At 40.7% G+C, this 18,911-nt stretch overlaps 1 protein-coding gene across 2 annotated transcripts in view; it reads right to left on the reverse strand.

Annotated features, from left to right (window-relative positions):
• gpm6bb (glycoprotein M6Bb) overlaps positions 1 to 18,911 on the reverse strand; it is a 39,415-nt gene that overhangs the window by 8,177 nt on the left and 12,327 nt on the right. For both annotated transcript variants that reach the window (XM_042494269.1, XM_042494270.1), the window contains exons 2-3: positions 2,094 to 2,280; positions 99 to 255 (exon numbers count right to left, since the gene is read on the reverse strand). In XM_042494269.1, coding sequence (XP_042350203.1) covers positions 99 to 255; positions 2,094 to 2,280 — 344 coding nt within the window. The remainder of the gene's footprint in view (positions 1 to 98; positions 256 to 2,093; positions 2,281 to 18,911) is intronic.

Below are 18,911 nucleotides of genomic sequence, written 5' to 3' on the forward strand. Positions count from 1 at the left end.
GTGTAATTTATTTTTTAATCGCATGCCATGAAACCTCTCTTAAGCACTTTGTGTTTAAAATTCAGGTTGAACACAGCGGTGTGATTGTATTAACATACCATTCCACTGATGCAGCGTCCACAGATGGTGGTCTTGAACTCGCTGTGCAGCTCCTTGACTGCACTGGTCGTATAGAAACCCTCAGCCAGCAGAATGATCCCATACAGGAAGAAAAACGAAGCAATGCCATAGATGACATACTGCATCAGCTGTATTCTGTTAAAGAGCAATGTCACACACAAGCTTAGTTTTGTCTGTAAAGTAAAGCTGTAACAGGTCAAAACAGAGTGAGCACAAATCCAGCACTAACAGCTTTTAGACTCCAAATGAAACACCTGGAGAGAACCACTTAAAATGTGTGGTAAAGTAATAGCGTGACGTACCACTGTCTGGTGTGGAAAATAGCTGCTCACAATCATTTATAATTTTTTGCATGCACTCTTTAAAACATGAGTAGCCTGTGCCGACTGATTAATCAAAAACAGATGGTTATGATCGAGATCCAGCTTTACTGAGACGTGGAGAGAGATGCTAAGCCCAAATGTGGAGATAACAGGTGATGCATGTCTCTGGAAATCATCCCCCAAGAGACAGACTACCTCTGTTAGACATCTTAAATTAAACAGTGCACTCCAAATCTACGGCAACATAAAACATATGTGCAGTCCTGTCTTTTGTCATTCCGCTTTTATAGGCTCAACTAATGGATGCACTTTAACAAAAAAAGATCCATATTAGGACTGCTCTCCAGGATAAGGTGAATGCGGCAGATGTTTTCGGCTAAAAATAGCCTTATAAAGTCAATCTCATTAAAAGTGTTATATATCTTACTGTTAGGCCTCTTCTTATTGTGATGGTTATTTGAGAGCACATTTTAACAGTAAGCATAGTGTGTTATGGTTCTGCTGTGACATTAAAAGGCAAGTTTATTATTTTTCAAGATAGATTTACATGTTTTTGTGTTTAAATGACTTATGGGAACAACAATTAACAAAAGAAAGCTCCAGCATTGAACAGTGTGCAGCTGCAAAACAGGCTGCACTGTAACCACTCAGGGAAATTTTGAACCATTAATTTATGTCCACTAAAAGTGCTTGTTTTTGCCACTGACAGGCTCAGATTGTTATTGCAGGGGTCTACCAACATTATGAAAAGGACAACTACAGACGGACCGTTTTGTTAAAGCAACAATGTGCAACTTTTAATTGATTGTTGAGTCTCATTCCCAGGTCGTCAATTACCAATGTGTTTGTTGATGGTCAGACAAAAGCCCCAACCTAAAGCTTCTGTATATGAAAATCTGGTAATGAGACTAACAATCAACTAAAAGTTGCATAATGTTGATTTTAAGGGTAAAATCCTTTTATTATCACCAGAAAAAAAGTCCTGAAATCGGCATCACCAAACTCCATTTAAATAAACACAAATTTTATCATCGTAAAAAACACAGTTAATTCGAAGTCAACCGCAACAGACTAAAACTCACATAAATGTCCATCCAGGTTCATCTTTCTACTGTTTCAACAATCACCAACTGTGCTTTCTGTGAAATAAATCCTCAATTACCCAATTAGATGTGAAAAGATGCTGGCTCTATAGATGCTTAAATTTTCACTTTTTATTAAATGGAGTCTGGTGGGTTTGGCAATAGCGACTTTGGGGCTGTTTCTTGTTGAACAAAAAGGATCTACCTCTTTAACAAAAAGGTCTATCTCTGTAGGGATCCTCTCCATAACGTAGCTGTCACACACTTATAACAACAGTCTGAGGCTGTCAGTGGCAAAAACACGCACTTAAAATAGATATATGTACATTAACAGTCTAAACATGCCCTGAGTATTTACATTGCCGCCTATTTCGCCACTCCCGGCTTCAGCCCTCTTGCTTAATACTGGACCATGCTTTGTTCCAATTAGTCACTTGGAAAAAACATGGAAAAAAATGGGGTGAAAAACTATCCAAGTAACCCTTTTAAGACACAATATTTTGTATCAGACACAGGAGAGCACTACAAGCACACATATAGTGCACACATACAGTATGAAGTGACTTACACCTCAGTCAGCATGGCGTGATCTTCGGTGACCTTCGAGAAGTGGTTTTCCAGGATGGTCACTGTGCCAGTGAGAGCCACATGGCCACATCCACAGAACAGGGCAACGCCAGAGAAGCAGAGGATTGTAGCCACCAGCGACGCATACGGCACTCCGCCTAAACATTTGATGCAGCACTCAAAGCAACCTGAAGGAAAAAAACAGACAAACTGAATCAGCAAGGGGTCATATGATATCATGGAAACTGTGATTCGTACCAAACTGTTTTACTTTAGAATCCCAAACTGTAACCATAAACCTCAAATCCCATATGAAGGATTATGTTTTGTTTGCAGGACAGGAAGTGATCTCAGGGGGATGAAGTATGAGATGAATATTCATATGAGTCATCCATTCATTCATCGAGCCTATCCCAGCACGCCCTGGACAGATCACCAGTATATCACAGGGCCACATGAATCATTTTGTAACCAACTACACCAAATGGCATTTTTCTCACATCTGGAGACATTGAAGAACATTTAGACTTTTCACTTAGATATCTGAAGGACAAAGGAACTAACACAGACAGGATAATCTACTCTAAATAGGTTTTCATCTGAGGTCACGCTTGATTCGGCGCGCTTCCTTTCGAGACTTCTGCAATGCAGTGGAAACAGTCCAGTTTGCAAGGTTGAGGTTTTTACAGTCTACACTGTCTTTAAAGTTTCATCTCACAATTCCTCACTACACTTAAAGGGCACTAATGGCCTTCCAGCGGGTCAGAGTCATGAGTGTCAGCCAAACTGTAATGGAAATCAATGGTAACTCACAACGAGGGAATGAAGTGACCCAGATGGATCTGCCTCATCCAATGTGTTCCTATGCCTTTGTGAAATGGAGCCAGTCGCCACAATGCGCTGTCTGTGGATGCATGCAAACAAACCACAGTGCTTCCAATCACATCCACATGTGTCTGACAGGATGTTGTTGAGTCACAGGACATCCAGGTCAGTGTTTATGCTTTAAAGCTCTCACATATGCCTGGTGTCACATTAAGTATTCAAAGCTGCTGTAATCAATATCTTTACATTAACAAATGACAGTGCAGACGTGATAGAGGTCACTTGTAGTAATGAACCTATAAAAGTTGGGTTCACCCCAAGCTGCAGCCTCCAGGGGCTGAATAATGAAGCCGACACTGGTGCCAAAAACTGCAGTTTATCAAATGACCACTTGAGGCTGGCTCCAGAATCAAGTCCAATCCACAAAGACACCCACGTTAAGATGCCCAACTTTACAGCAGAAATAAAAATGATTACAGCCTGGTACAATAACTAGTTTTGGTCTCTATAGGTAATTTTTACATCCATGACCACTGCACTTTTTATTAAGGCTCACAGTTCTACATATTTAAGGGTGGACCACTTTAAATGACAGGCTGTCTGCCGATAGTGTCCTCAGTCTCTCAGTCAGATCCACCCATCATTCCTCCACAACTCCAGCCTCTCCCCCCAGTATGGTCACTTTTGGCCCCCCAAAAAAACTAAATAATGACGGCCAAAATGATTAACTCTAGGCATTAAAATGGGAGTCCACAACACAATGGCTGACGTAACAGTGGTTTTGTCCATAATTCTAAAAGTCTATGCGGTTACACAAATGAAGCACAAATCTTAACCAAAATTTCAGAAAATCACCAAAAGAAAACATAAATTTATGCCTTCTCCATTCACTACTGGTATGCCAATATTGGGCGTTGGTTCACTGAAATAAGCAATAGTGCCGCTGCAAAAGAGGGCACAACAAGATGACATAAGAGGCCAGTTAAGCCTCAAACAAATGTAAACAAGGGATGTATAATAATGGAAAGAACACTGTACAATGGAATTAGCAAGTTTCGGACAACTAGTATTACAGCTATGTGCTCTTGGAAGACTTCTGCAAACAGCCTTTTGTGCATACATAAGCCGTTAAAAGCCATCAAAAGACATCAAAAATAGCTTGCAGTGGCCAGTGCAGTGACAGTATGTCATGACTGTGAGTTTTGTAATGTTTTTAAAAGCATCAAGCAGCTGTTTTATGCAAAAACAAACAACTCTGATAACCCCTTAGTACACTACCCAGCATTAAGCAGCATTAACTGACAAAATTAGCAACTAGCTGGTGAACATAGTAGAGCACCTGCAGCCACAGAGCCAGATATTTCTCTCAGGAGTTGTGGAGACCAAAACAGAGCTAAACAGAGTTAATAATGGACTTACATCATTTGACAAACACATTCCCAAATGCAGGTTTACAAAGTCGTGTAGAAAATCAGGCTTGTTCGGCTTTGAAAGAACCTTCACAGAACAGATCATTTAAATGGCATCACCATTACCCAAGTACTGCCTATGCAATAGAAACAAGACAATGCATTAGCAGTGTAGTAGAAATCATCAAACAAAATCTATTCAAAGTTTGTAGGTTTTGTTTCAACACTGGAGGGAACACAGATGAAATGGGTATTTTGGGGTGCCTCTGCCAAAAGAATTTTGAACATCAAATACTTTTATTCAACACATTTTATTCACTTAATTTTTTATGCACCTATTAGATACATGTTCTAAATATTGAGGGGGACGTGTCCCCTGCGTCTCAAAATCAAAATGCTCTTGCTGGTAAATAATATAGTTTTTATATTCCATTGTAGATAGGGGCTACCAAGTGATATAATGTACACATTTCTTTTCTTTAATACTTCACATTCAGTGGTATGTCTCATCATTATTTGTGGGTTAGGGAAAATAATTTTGGAACTGCAGAGCTGATCTCAACGCAAATGTATGTTTTTCTCAAGGAAAAACAACCCAGAAAGTATTTTCTACTTGCTTGCCTCTTCCATGAGGTGTGAACTCTGAAAGTTCATCTGTGTTTGTGCTCGCTGGCGTAACAAAAGGAAATTAAAACAGATATACGGCTGCTGGGCCAACACTTTTAGTCAGACGCTTCACCCTTACTGTTTGTGTAGTACAGGGAGATAAAAACATTTTTGTCCCATGGTGAGTGAATAGGAGTTGCCATGGCAGCATGTTAACCACAACTCAATGAGTGTGCCCACAGCAGAGTTGCTAACTTTTACCACAGCCCACATTTCTCTGATGAACATGTCGGGGGAGGGCGAGTGGGCTGCTGGGAGTCAGAGCGCAGAGCTCCACAGGATATTGAGCCCAGCTGCAAAGTAAATACAGTCCGTTTAGAGGAAGAACTGCTCTTGTCGTGGATGTTGCTGTCAGCTGATCCAGTTGCAGAATGTATCTTTGCAATAAATCCACTGGCTCACCCGCCCGAAGAGAAGGAATGTTTCCATATGAAAAGTGCGCCTCTATTATCAAATAGCTCATATTAAATGTGCACAGACTGACAAAGGCAGCAACAGCAGTCACACTCATTTACTATTTATCATTTTAAAGTAATCAATTGTGTCATGTCATGGATGGAGATCAGCATGACTGCCAAGCTCATTATGTGTCTGTTTGTCTTCAACCCTGCCTTGAAATGCATCACTATTCCCATTAGATCAACTGTCTACAAGTTGATAACACTGTGATATCATCATGACAGTCAGTCTGCCTCCATTGCCTGAATATAACTGTATCTGAAAATGAGAATAAAGTGGATGTCTAAAGCTATCACTGTTATCCGGGGAGTCTATACTGAAATGCTTTAAAATGTCACGTTGACCATGCACCTCCCTCCCCTGGAGCCTGTCACGGAGAAGGTCAGACTGACTCTGACTGACTGCATCTGCCATGCTTGTCTAACTTGGAGCACTTAGAGAGAGAAAACGTACATCATGTTTGAAAGCCACCAATGCGATCGATAAGCCATCTGTTTGATTAGTGTCCATTAAATTGGAGCGGTTTGCTTTGGAAGCATCCATGCATCCAGACTGAGAATATTGGTTAGACATCTCTCTCTCAGTGGATAAACCTCGTGTCACTTAGTGGTTGTTATACTTAATAACACAATAAATCCAAGGTGGTATTTTCACAGCTGGACTGGACATGTTGGCAGGTTAGTATAACCCTGTTCTGGCCGACTGAAAAAACACTGGCATGAGGACAGACCCACTGACGAGGTTCAACTATTAGCAGCCTCAGGAATACCACTCTGTTCACAAAGGGCCTCTGTGAAAGCTTTAGTCTTGGTATTAGACATCAGGGGAGACAGAGATGACATCAAAGCCCAATGCCACTTTTAAGCACCACCATGGGGACTGCAGTCTGCACCAGAATGAACTCTGTCTCATTCAAAGTTGAAGTGGGATTTTAAAGTAATCACAAGTTCTGCAGGATATGACGTGCACACTTATGATTAAATCTGCCCATTTTATAAAAGGCCAGTTGTTTCTGAATCAGTTTTGTGACACCTTATCTCGATAAACAGATTGTATGCAGAATCTGTAGCCCATGGGACAAGATGTATAGGTGTTCTGGTTTCCTTTTGAAGTCCTTTTGTAGTCCGTGTAGTATTGACCGATCATGTTTGAATGACAGTTTACCAGTCCGTGTGAAGAGGCTGAACATATCGGTCGAAACACAATCTCAGAACCCACTGGCTATTGTCTGTCAATGATAAAGCTTTGTATAGGCTAAGTTTTATTTTAAATCATTTATCTGCATGTACATGCTATACTGGATCAGCCCAAAATATTAGCCTTTGCCCTCATCTGCTTTATCATTGGCAGACAAAAGCCATATCTATTATTATTATTATAGTGTTTTAAATGCACAAATTGAAGGAACTGACAGATTACATTTCACTGAAATTGTATTCATATGATTTCATGTGACGAATAAAAAGTTGAATTAAATTGACTGTATTAATAGTTTCATCATGTTGAGAGTTGCAGTCAGCCAAACATAAGTAGCATTAGGCGATACCATGGATGTAAGAGGCTGCAATTACCCGTAATCACTGTGAAGCTAAAAAGCTACCAAAAAACTTGTGGCGGAGCGTCATTCTGGTGCACTCCAGCAGTACTAAACCACTCCAGCCACACCGTGCAGATACAAGATACAGTTGTACCAATCATCTCATCTAACTTTAGCAAGACAGCAAATAAGGATACTTCCCAAAATAAAAAATGTTTTAATTTACTGTAAAAAAAAAAAAAAAAAAAGGCGACATTTATCTCAAAGTCAAGCATCTTGTATCAGTGCTTTTTTCAAGTTAAATATATTTGTTTATGTTGCATCCATTCAAATTACAAAGTCTAGATAAAAGAGGATGGTGGATTCTGTAATTAGATAGATTGATGAGTACCACAAATTTTTATAGAGGATGTTGTAATGTGCCTATGAAAACTTGAAGATAGGCAGTCAATAAATCAGTAAACCTACCACACGGCAAAGTATAGACTGTTTTTTCTTAGTGTACTTTGCAGGATTACATGGCAAACAGGATATTGCGGGAAAGACTTTAGCTCAAATCACCCTCCTCCACGGGGGATAACAGTAGGAGCTGGTGACTCTCTCAACAACAAGCTTGTACTAAATGGATCCTGCTGGTTTGTTTCGGAGTGAAGCACACATAAATGAAAATCACGTTGGCCCTTTTCCCTCTGATGACTTTCACATGCTCCTGGTCCCTGACTAATACTCCTGGTGAGACCTCCAACCACTTCAAGACTCTCCACCTCATCGCTACAGTACATGAATGAGAGGAGGAGAGAGTGAAAATTAGAGTGTGAGAGAGAGAGAAGCACAGACAAGTTAGCAACTGTTTGTAATGACAATGACAAGGCCTCACAGCAGAGGCTACATTTGCCACATCGGGACCACGAGGAGCGAGGGGAATAAAGACATTTGTGTGAGAAAAAGTGTGTGTGTGCATGTATGACATTGTGTGAGAGGGAAAAATACAGACAGAGAGAGAGCGTCCAAGAAGCTCTTATACAAAGAGCCAGTGTGTGCAGCGCTACACTGTCCATCACACTGGACTCTCAGGGGCCATTCAGAATGGCAGTGAACCACGGCCCCGCTCTTCCGGCCCCACAGGCTTGAGGCCCAGGACAAGCCCAACCGCTGAGCTCCATCCTGTGTGCCCCTCCAGCGCTGCGCAGAGCTCAGCCACAATGGGCCGCAGCAGCCACTTCACACTCCAGGAGGATCCTGTTTGTCAAAGCAGCTCAAATCATCCAATGTGTGAATGAGATGGCTCATTAAGACCGACCCGCGGACAGACAAACAGACACAGCGAAGCAGAGGGACCAAGACAACAAGGGTTCCATCTTAGCTGTGAGTTAATAACCATAATGCAGGATTACAAGGTGGGCAAAATGAGCAACTACGCCAGGGCCCAAGATTTCCAAGGACCACAAGACCCCTGGGATTACTGTGTGTCAGCTATTTTTTTATTTTTAGCATTTATACCTTTGTTTTAAAGCCAACAGCAGAGAAAGACAAAAAAAATGTGGGGAGAGAGGAAGAAGAATGTGCTGCAGAGGTCCCTGCAGTTTACCCCAAAATAAAAATATATATATATAATTTTCTTTCTTACCTGTAGTGCTGTTTATAAATCTAGATAGTTTTGGTGTGAGTTGCTAAGTGTTGGAGATATCTGCATTCTCTCCAATATAACAGAACAAGATGGCACTCTACTTGTGGTGCTCAAAGTGCCAAAACATCAGTTTGAAAAAATCAGCAGCAATGTGTCTTTACAGAAATCATGACCTGGTTATTCAAGATAATTCACAGACCTTGTTGTGAGCAGTTTTGTGTAACTGTTTAGTTTTTTTTTTTTTGACCAGGTGGTATTCCAGGATTCAGAGCTGTATTGATTTGTTGATTAATTAATTGCTTAGTTGATGGAAAATTAAACAATTTGGAAACGGATTAATCAACAACAATTTTTCAATCAAAAATGGAAAAAACTGTCTCCAGCCTCGTAAATGTGTAGAATATCTGGGGCTGTATTCCCAAAGCTTAGTAGTAAAAGAGTTTCTTCTGACCAAATCATAAGAAAGCTCTTAAAATTATGTCTTTTTTTTTTTTTTTTTTTTTAAAGAATTTACCTTTATAGGTAAGACTAAATCCTGGAAAAGATTAAAGTGATTCACAGGGCATCTTAGCCCTTAAGAGAGCTCCTAAGGTGAAAAACTGTGTAGAAAATGGAGGAGAAAACGGCAGAAAGACAAAGAGGTAGGAGAAATATTCTCGAGCACTGGATGACAGTGGGAAAATAAAAATGCAGATTTGATCACGGAGGTATGTTTGTGGTCTATCTCATTAGAGATGCGCTCACATCTCCCACAATACTAAAATATTTGGCAACTGAAAAAATGTAACGCTGCAGCACTGATGACTTGGGTCTGTCTCAACCTGCCATCAGCAAAGTCATAATAACAACACTTTCACAGTCTCAGCAGTTTGCACAGCTCATTTCATGAACTGCAAACAAGAAATCAATAAATCCCCCAAATAATAATTAACTGATTTACCATTAACAAAAAAATATGAAGACTACTTACACCAGTATTTGGTTGTTTTTTTCTGCACAATATAAAGAAGCTGCCACCTATAGTGTGCTGTTTTCACTGTACTTGATGGGTATAAGGGGCAACAGGGGCCCCATTAACAAAAAGGTGTCTCCATACAGGTGAATCCATTCATGCATCTCTACAGTTTGCTTGAGCCCAGACTCATCACACCAACCCCTGCAGCTGGCTCTGCTTCATTGCCTCCCTCCATCCTTCAGCAACAGACATCACACGGCCTGCCAACACCACACAGCTGAAATCTTTCAACAGCTGGGACCCTTGCTGGGAAAATGCCTAATTCACCTCTGATTAAAAAGAGAAATAGCAACTGGATGTGGTCAAGTGAGCAGCAGACGTTTTGAAAAACATCATTTAATTTGCTCTCCATGCCACACACAAACAAAGACACACCCACAACGACTCACACAAAGCACCACATAATCATAACTATATAGTAAAAGTGCATACATCACACTGTATGCAAACAAATCCCACTCACACAAATAAACACACTCAGACACACACAATTTGTGATGAAGACATTGCAACTCTTCCATCTTGGCCCTGAACAACAAATTGGCTTCCAGCTCAGTCAAAAAAGCCATCCAGATTTAATCGAGCATCGAGCCTCATTGCTAACAGATGTGTCCGTTTACAGCTAATGTTAGGTATTGTTGTTTGTTGCTTCATTGGGGCGAGCTGCCAGAACACCATTTATGAGAAACAGTCTCATTTTCCACACGCTTCACTTTGAGAGGAGACTTAAAAATACCATAATGGCTATAATGGCCATTCTCGAGGGACATGGGAAAGATATGAGCCTGCCAATTCGTCAAAAGTGGTCTGTTTACTTATCCAACAAGGGAAAGTTATACTCTGTCAGCTAATAGCTGTTGACTGCCGCTCATCCATGGTTGTGTGTGAAAGGAGCAGAGGGAGATGTGTGGATGTACTCAATGACAATAAAAAGCAACAATGGCCGTAATGGCTCATAAATAGCGTGTGCGGGTTCAGCTGGGGAGTAAATTTGTGAACACGAGCTGTATGATGTGCAAATAAATGATAGGAGAGTCAAGTCAGGGCAACTCATTTTATGGATCAGTGTCACACACAGTGTCTCAATGGGTTTTTACAGGCCCACAGGTTACCCACCGAGCTTAAGCTTTCTCACACAAGGAACAGATTGTTTTAAAAAGAAACATCCCCACCATGTGATTGCAATGTCCCCGGTTTCCTGATTTCCTCCACTGTCCTCATAAGATATCCAAAAAATACAAAAAGTGAGTGACCCCTGGCTGGCTGAGTGTATACAGAGCTGTAGATGGGACAGCTAGGCTACTGGAAATTAACACAATCTTGTAAAGTTAGCAGACACAGAACAGTGGAACTATTTTAGGTCTCATACTTATGATTTATGTCCATTAAAAGAGGTAAAAAATATAAGGTCCAGTAAACTGAGAAAAAATGCTTAGTTTGTCGGGAAATTAGACTTAGGCCTCCTTTACACCTTGCATTAAAATGCATTCAGATTGCAGCCAGATCATGCTCAACCAGATAGTACAGGTGTAAATGCGCTCAAAATACATTGGGGACAGATTTTGATCCGATCAGCCAAACCATCACCGTAAGTAGTCAGTAACGCATTGTGATCAGATTGAACGCAGTTATAAGATTGAATGCAATTATGTTTTCAATAGAACCTTTTCACTGCAGACATTTTGACATGTCATTGTGGGAAAAGCACATCTGTATTAAATAACATCAATGATAGCTGCGTTCCATGTAGGCAAGGTGCTGATATTGTGTATGCTGGTTCACTGGAATAGCATACTGACACACCTAATGGAACTGATCCATCGTTAATGCTTTGACCACATGTAAAGGTGCCATTAGATAAAAAAATTGGAATAAATCTCTCCGGTAATACATACTGAAAGATGATAAAACATCACTAAAAGAAAAGAGACATTTAAAAGTTAGACTTCTTAAGAACTGTGTTTGTCTGAATATGCAATTAATATTTTACCTGCAGTAGATGTTCTAAACAAAAAACGATGGAAAAATCAATGGTTTCTGCCAATTCCTACAAGAAGGGGGCAAGCAAGTTAATGACTTTCTCTCTCTCTTCAGTGTACACACTCCTCACGGCTGTCTATTTGTGAGAATGGTAATGTCTGCTTCATTTATCTTTGTCCTTGCCAGCGCCTCATCCACCTCATTAATCATCAGTTCCCCCCCTGAAAGAACAACTCAAACGCTCCCAGCAGATTTGATTGATCTGCTGTTGATTCTGCAACAGACTCATTGTCCTCAAAAGTGACACTAGCGTGATGATGACCAGCAACAACATACAGCGTCTCTCCTGCTGCAGGAGCAAGGTCTGCTGCAAACATACTTCAACTAATTAGATCACAATACAAGCACAAGCAAAACACTGCAGAGAAAAAAAACACACTAGAAGCATGACAGAGACGACAGTGATGTGCAATCAAATGCTGAAACGAGGATGCTGCGCTACATTTAAACATTTTAAGTCCCCGCTGAGCAAAATCTACCCAACTATTGTGCAGAGTGAAACCAAGCAGGCTGGAGTAGGTAAAAGCCCCAGTAAACAGAGCAGTGAAAAGAACTGAACTGGCTCTTTGTGAGCGCTCATTGGTACCTCTTTTGTCCAGCCTCTGGTCTTGGTTTTCTTCTGACGGAGTTTCCATGGTTGTTTTTCTCCCATCCAACAAAAATGCTTCCTTTCAGCAAAATTCTCTCTTCCTTTCTCCCCTGTACTCTCCTGCTCCTTCTTTCGCTCACTCTCCTTCCTTCCTGCACGTTTCTGCTCTCTCTCTCTTGCTCTCCCCTCCACGTTCGCTCTTGTCCGTTTTTCCTAACCAAGGCACTGCTCCACTGTACATCACACCTTTTCTAGGATGTAGTGGTCTTGTCTAAGGAGTCTTTGCTGTGCTCTAGCCATATATTACTTAAGATCCAGATTCACAGGCAAAATGTGCATCTGCTCTATTTGTTCTGGCTGTTTTGCAGTTCAGTTTCAGTCTAATTAAGCTACCAATAACGCACAAACCCTCTACGCTGTTGTACAAGCATGAAAAGCAATCAAATAAGAACAGGGTTGTTACGTGGGTGCAGATGGGTGAGTATGGGCCCCTACTTTATTCAATTAAGTGTCTAAAAACCTGCTCTGTGCTCTAAAGACTGGGGCAGAAAACATATATACACACAATAACCACTGTTTATTTCGCTTCCGACCATGGTTCAAGAAAGGGGGTGTGTGTGTGTGTGTGTGTGTGTGTGTGTGTGTGTGTGTGGGAGGTTAGCCCTTCATCTTCTGATTGGCACCATATGCCCTCTGCTCCTGCAGCATACATTAGCAACCTCTGACCGCTGTCTTCCCTCCATCTGGTGGCTTGAAACTCGAATAAAAAAGGACACAGGAAAGAAAGGCAAATCTACATTTCCTACGCAAAGACACAGAGCGTCCTCTGGGCCGATGCAAACAACAGAGGAAACAGCACGTGAAAATGGGAGATCCAGATGATAAAACAAGACGGAAACATTAAGAATTTAAGCTAATAAAGTTAGGGAGACACGATACAGTGAGAAACAACTTGTTAAAAAAGTAAGTGAGATGAGTGTGGAGAAACAGACAGAGAGGGAGACAGGGAAGAAGATCTTTGCTGTGTTTGTTTGGCAACAGCAGGCCGAGGAGCCCCAGGGGCATGCTAATGAGAGAAAGGCCTTTCAGCGGTGGGGGGAGAGAGCCCCGCTGGAGCAGAACTGGAGTGGGGTCTTCTCACGGATACCAGACCTCAGAGAGGAGGGGGACCAGCAGGGGAGGGCAGCCTCAGGGGTCAGGGAAGTGAACTTAGCGGGGATCCCACAACAACAAATGCAGCACTAATCTTCTTGCTTTTTCACCGTCAGCTGTGTAAAACGCCGGGAGAACCGACATCCCTGTGAAGTGGGGAAAGGGATGACTCCAGAGCATATGTAGACGTGATGAGGGTTTGAACTCTTTACAGCTGATTTTGAGGTAGCTGATTTTGTGATTTCCCAATCAATTTCCAGAGAGGCTCAAGTGAAACTTAAAAAAAACTAGTTTATACACAAGACTAAATGTGTCACATAACAACAAAGACACAGATCCAAGTAACTGAGTACAGCTGAATCAATACCAGCCAGCGATCCATCTGCAGACTTTTAAAAAGAACAAAATATCTGAGTTTATTGCACAAATGCAAAAGGAAATTCAAAACATGTGATAAGATGTGGGCATATTGTGTTTTCAGACCAACTTCAATGCATTCGATTCAAGTAAAATAAACATTTGGTTTTAATTGGAAATAATGGCAAATGTACCCTGCAATTAAAATTATGCTTTTTGGCTTAGAGATTAAATGAGAACGCCACATAAATTAAGAATCATAATATGCTTTTTCCATGGCCTAGGGGGGTTCAATAAATATTTGTGATCACAAACTCTCAAAGCCAGAAACCAGAGAAGTTAGTCTCAAACTTGTGATGTCATAGACAATGATTTTGTAGAACAACAAAGTGGCTTGTTTTTTTAATCAAAGAGGAACTGTACATTTGGTGTATTTTATCAAAAATATGTTTATAGAGCAAACCCAAATCAAGCATACAAATTCATTCAAAGTTGTGTTCCTGCCAAGCTGGCACGAGACATCAATACGACATCAGAGAAACATCGGACTCTTATGTAGGACGGACATTAAATTTTGGTTGGGATGTCAAGCACGTTGGCTATATTTTAATTGTATAACGATATTAGACATGAGATAGATAGATTCATAGTTAGATACATTCTGCCTCAATATACTGGTTAAAGTAAGATAAGTATTCAGTCTGGTTATTAGATAGATACAGATGTTGACAAAGTTTTCCTTTGGAGACCTCATTTGCAGCTGAAAAAAGGAAATAAATCGCAGTATATTGCAATATATGTTATTGCAATACTCAGCACATCGCAACATGTTATAATTGCAATAATATCATATTGTGCTACCTCTGGTAATACCCACCACTGACTACTTAACAACACAACCTAAGAAACATCAACGTCATCTGTTGCCAGTGCTTTCTGTCAAAGTGAAGTTGCTATTAGTCGCTGTCCTGACATTGTGACCCGACAACCTAAATTCAACCAAGTAGCAATGTTTAACAATGCTGATGGCCACCTGATGGATTAAATATTGTCTCTGCTTTGAGGTCTGTTTCGGACTCCATCAACTTCTGAGGAAAATGTCCTCTTTTTGTAACTTATTGCATGTTTTGTTTTGCCAAAAACAGCTAATATGTGTACCTTTTCTGCACTGATTTATAGTGGAAATGTCTTTAACCTCATCAAAGTAAAAGTCCTCTGCTACTTCATCCTTACACCTATGCTTTTTGAGCCCCTTTCAGATTTAGTCGTGTGATTTATTGACAAATTCATTTAATTATAAAATCTGGTAAAGTGGCACCAAATGAATGGAGCAAGAGAGCTATTGTTAGACTCATAAAGAGCAACAGACTGATTGGAGCTTTACCAAAAGTACTGTGACGGGCTGAGTGGCTGTGGGAATTTTCGTGTGAACGTAGGAGAAGCCTGAGAGCCGCATGCTCAGCTTCAGTGTCGAGACAGCGCCACTCCCCTACTTGAGGACACAATTTGAATGATGATGAAGCTCATACAAATGGAGGAGGCTTCATTGTGGGTCAACCTTTCACGCTGTGAGACTGGGGGCCCTGAATGCTCCTCAGTGTTCAGTCACCCGTGAAGACCTGCACCCTGCTTGGCTCACAACGAGGAAGGAGTTCTCAGGGATGCAGGTCTGTGCCACGGCCCAAATACCACTTACGAACACTGACAACAGCCTGAGAAAGCAGGCTCGCCACACCAGGGCAGAGGAGGACATTTCAAACCATATGAGGTATGACTGATTGTGAAAAGCCAAAGTCTGTGGAAACGCAGAAGGAAGCCAAAACAAGGAAGCAAACTGGTTGTCAAAATACCCCTGAATATTTTGCTGCTCTCATGGAAAAAGCTCCAACATTCCCTTTCTTGTCCATGACAGTGATTAGTGGTACATTACGACGCTGGAGACAGAGACTCTTGTAAACACTGTTTTGGTGATTTGTTGAATAGCATTCCTGTGCACCGTGATGGCATTACTGTCCTGGATTTAAATGCAAGCCATCCTCATAGGTCAGTCTGCTGCTCTGTATGTCTGCCTTCATGTTTGGCATGCTGAATCCAAGTCATTGATTGGTTCACAAAAAGCGGCGCACTACAAACCCATTATACAGATCCATTCACTTGTGCTGACCCATTTTCCTCTGCAAGTCTAACAAAGCCATTAGAAACTCTGTACTTTAGCTGAACAGTTCAGCATATATGATCTGCTGTACATTAAAATGCATGCCTCAATGTCAGCCTATAAAAACAGCTAATACTTCCATGTAAGCCTTCAACCTACACGAGCCACTGAGTTGTATTCCTATTTCCTAAGAAAAGAAATCTCTCTGCAATGGAAAAAATGAATCTGCTAACTGTCCTCATCCATTATAGCAAAATATGTTGACTGTGAGAAGGAAAACCACAGTGGGCTGACTTATAATGAGCCTCGTGCTTCCTTTTGGCTTTGTCAAAAAGCTATAAACTAAGAAAAATACAATTTTCTTCAGTATCATTGTGAGCAGGAAAAAGGAAAGAAAGAAAGAGGAAATTCCTAGAGTGAAGGTTAAAAGGTATCTCAGTTACTTATGGTATTATAAATAAAGGCCTTTTAACCTTTATACTTGAACTTAAATTAGGTTCGTCTTTCATTGAAAGGTTTAAAGGTCCGGTGTGTAGGATTTAATGTCATCTCATGGTGAGGTGGCAGAACTGAAACTTCTATCATGTACCAGGCATTAGGAAAACTCTGGTGGGCAACGCAAATAGATGAATGGCTTTATCTTGGGTCAGTGTTTCAATGGGTAATTCTAAGGTAACAAAAACACACTGATTCTTATTTCAAGGTGATTTTAATCTCATGAAAGCATAGTTATGATTATTATATACCATTTCTGCCAATAGACGATCCTAAACCCAACACACTGGACCTTTTCCAGTTCATATATGTAGTTTGGGTTTTTACATGTACATGCATTAATGTTCAAAAAACACTTAATTTGCCTCATATTGTCTATGCTGAACGCCTATGTTTACTCTCTGATTGGTCAGCATTTCCGGGCCTTCAACTTCTCGGTGTCTCTTCCCCATCATTGCAGTTGGGGGAATGACTGTAACGGAGTATATTAGCAGTGCTTTCTACCATAAAAATGACTTCTAGACCAAAGTCTTGACAACAGGACATGTTCCAGTGGTATGATCCAAAATCAAGAGAAATCAGCAACATTTGCAACAGATAAATCCGTTATGAGCTGACATCAGCTTGTTTCAAGGAGAAAAAAAAACACTGGAAACAGAGCATTCAGAGCAGTCTGAAGCCTGAGTTTTATGCATACAGGGATTACTTTGTGTTTATGTTTCACTAATTATAAGAGACTTCTGCCACGTATAGTTTGACATGGTAATATTATATGAAAAAAAAAATGAGGAAAAGCATAATAGGTTCTCTTTAAGACAAAACGCACAAAAATTCTTGCGAGTTCTTCCTTGTCAAATACTGATGCCTTCAAACAATGCACCGCCAACAGTTCAGTCAGAGATTTGAATGTGTTAAGTTATTGGCCACTAATCTAGCCTGGAGCCACTATCTTAAAGCAGAGACGCTGAGCGAGCGACAGACGTCTGGTATGCTCACTTCTTTCTAACTCCACACTGACATTTTAATTAATTTTCAAACTCGTAATCTTTAGCACCAACCAACGCTGACTCAATCCACATCACTCAAGGCTATTTTTGAGACTTCAGACAGCTTCCTCTGAAGCCACAAAAGACTTTATATGTGGAAAAGTTGTATAAAGTATACTCCCCCAATGCCTGGTGAACATACTAACTAGTTCTTCACAATGAAAAATTCATGCTGAAGAATTTAACATGAAGAAAACCTAACTTAGTGCAGCACAGCAGCAGACACCTAGCTCTGCTATTCAGTTTCAACCATTTCTAATAGAGACATACTTTATGTCTTGGCGTTTCTTCCACTGAACAATTTCCAGATCAGATTTTTCTTTCCATTGTAATTACAAGTGTTTGACCAAACAATGCCCAAAGTATGACTCAGCACTTCTTTAATTGCATGTTTGTGATACTATATCGTGTTAGGTCTGGAAATGGAGCAACACTCATTCAGGGATGCCTGGCAGCCATGTTTTTCTTCTAAAAATGACTTCACAACCCTGACTCTCTGGCACCTCTGCAGCCACTGTGGTTTTGGCCTAAGTGTGCAGCAGGGAGAGTAAGAGACGCAGATGCTTCGTATTATCCTTCTTACAGTACCTTGGAAACTGCCACTATGGCTTGGCTGGACAGAAAACCAACGCAATGTCAAAACCTAAAGACTGAGAATTTCATAATTTCAGTCTGGAGTCAAAGTAGCAAATCAATGCCAGGAAACAGAAACATAAACCTGGAAAAGAGTGAAAGAGAGAGAGGAGGCGTTTATAGTAGTTGTAGCCCACCACCTCCCATGCAGACCATGAACTTCTGCCATTATAGAGAAAATAACGGTCTGTTTGTTTTTCTTTCAGCATACACTAAATATTTTAATGATCCTTCTGGTCTGGAAGAGGCTTTGCCGTCTTTGTGGTCCGCCACGCTTACATTATGGAGCCAGTGAACCAGCCAAGAGGTACTGCAAGCAAACACCTCTCCATTATCCAGTTAGAATAATGCTCCATAATAACCTTGTGTCTTTTCAATCTCTATTGTGATAACACTTTGCCAAGAAGTGGGGGGTAATAAAAACATCCGGATACCATCCAGATGATGGGCTGACTACATCTTTTTTTATTTATTCCTTCAAGCTCATGAAAATGTGTCAAACTTTTTCAGTTTTGATACTTTTTGCAAAATATGGTGACAGTTTCTTGGTGAATCTATACTATTGTACATGCATGCTGCCATCTCCAGAAAATTCAAAAGGTTATTACAGTCTGTTGGACTATATCATCTTGTCAAAACGCAGCTTAGGGTTACAGTTACGGAAATGTGTATTCTTTCACAAAGCTTTATTTGTCTCAAAAAAGTTACCCCAAAAACTTACAGAAATTGTCTTAATTTGGTCTCAACAAACTTTTTGTTTGTCATTTGGTGCTGGACAGGCAGCATGCCAAAGTCATACACTGAAAAATGCGAT

Source organism: Plectropomus leopardus, chromosome 10, assembly GCF_008729295.1.
Source record: "Plectropomus leopardus isolate mb chromosome 10, YSFRI_Pleo_2.0, whole genome shotgun sequence".
NCBI lineage: Eukaryota > Metazoa > Chordata > Actinopteri > Perciformes > Serranidae > Plectropomus > Plectropomus leopardus.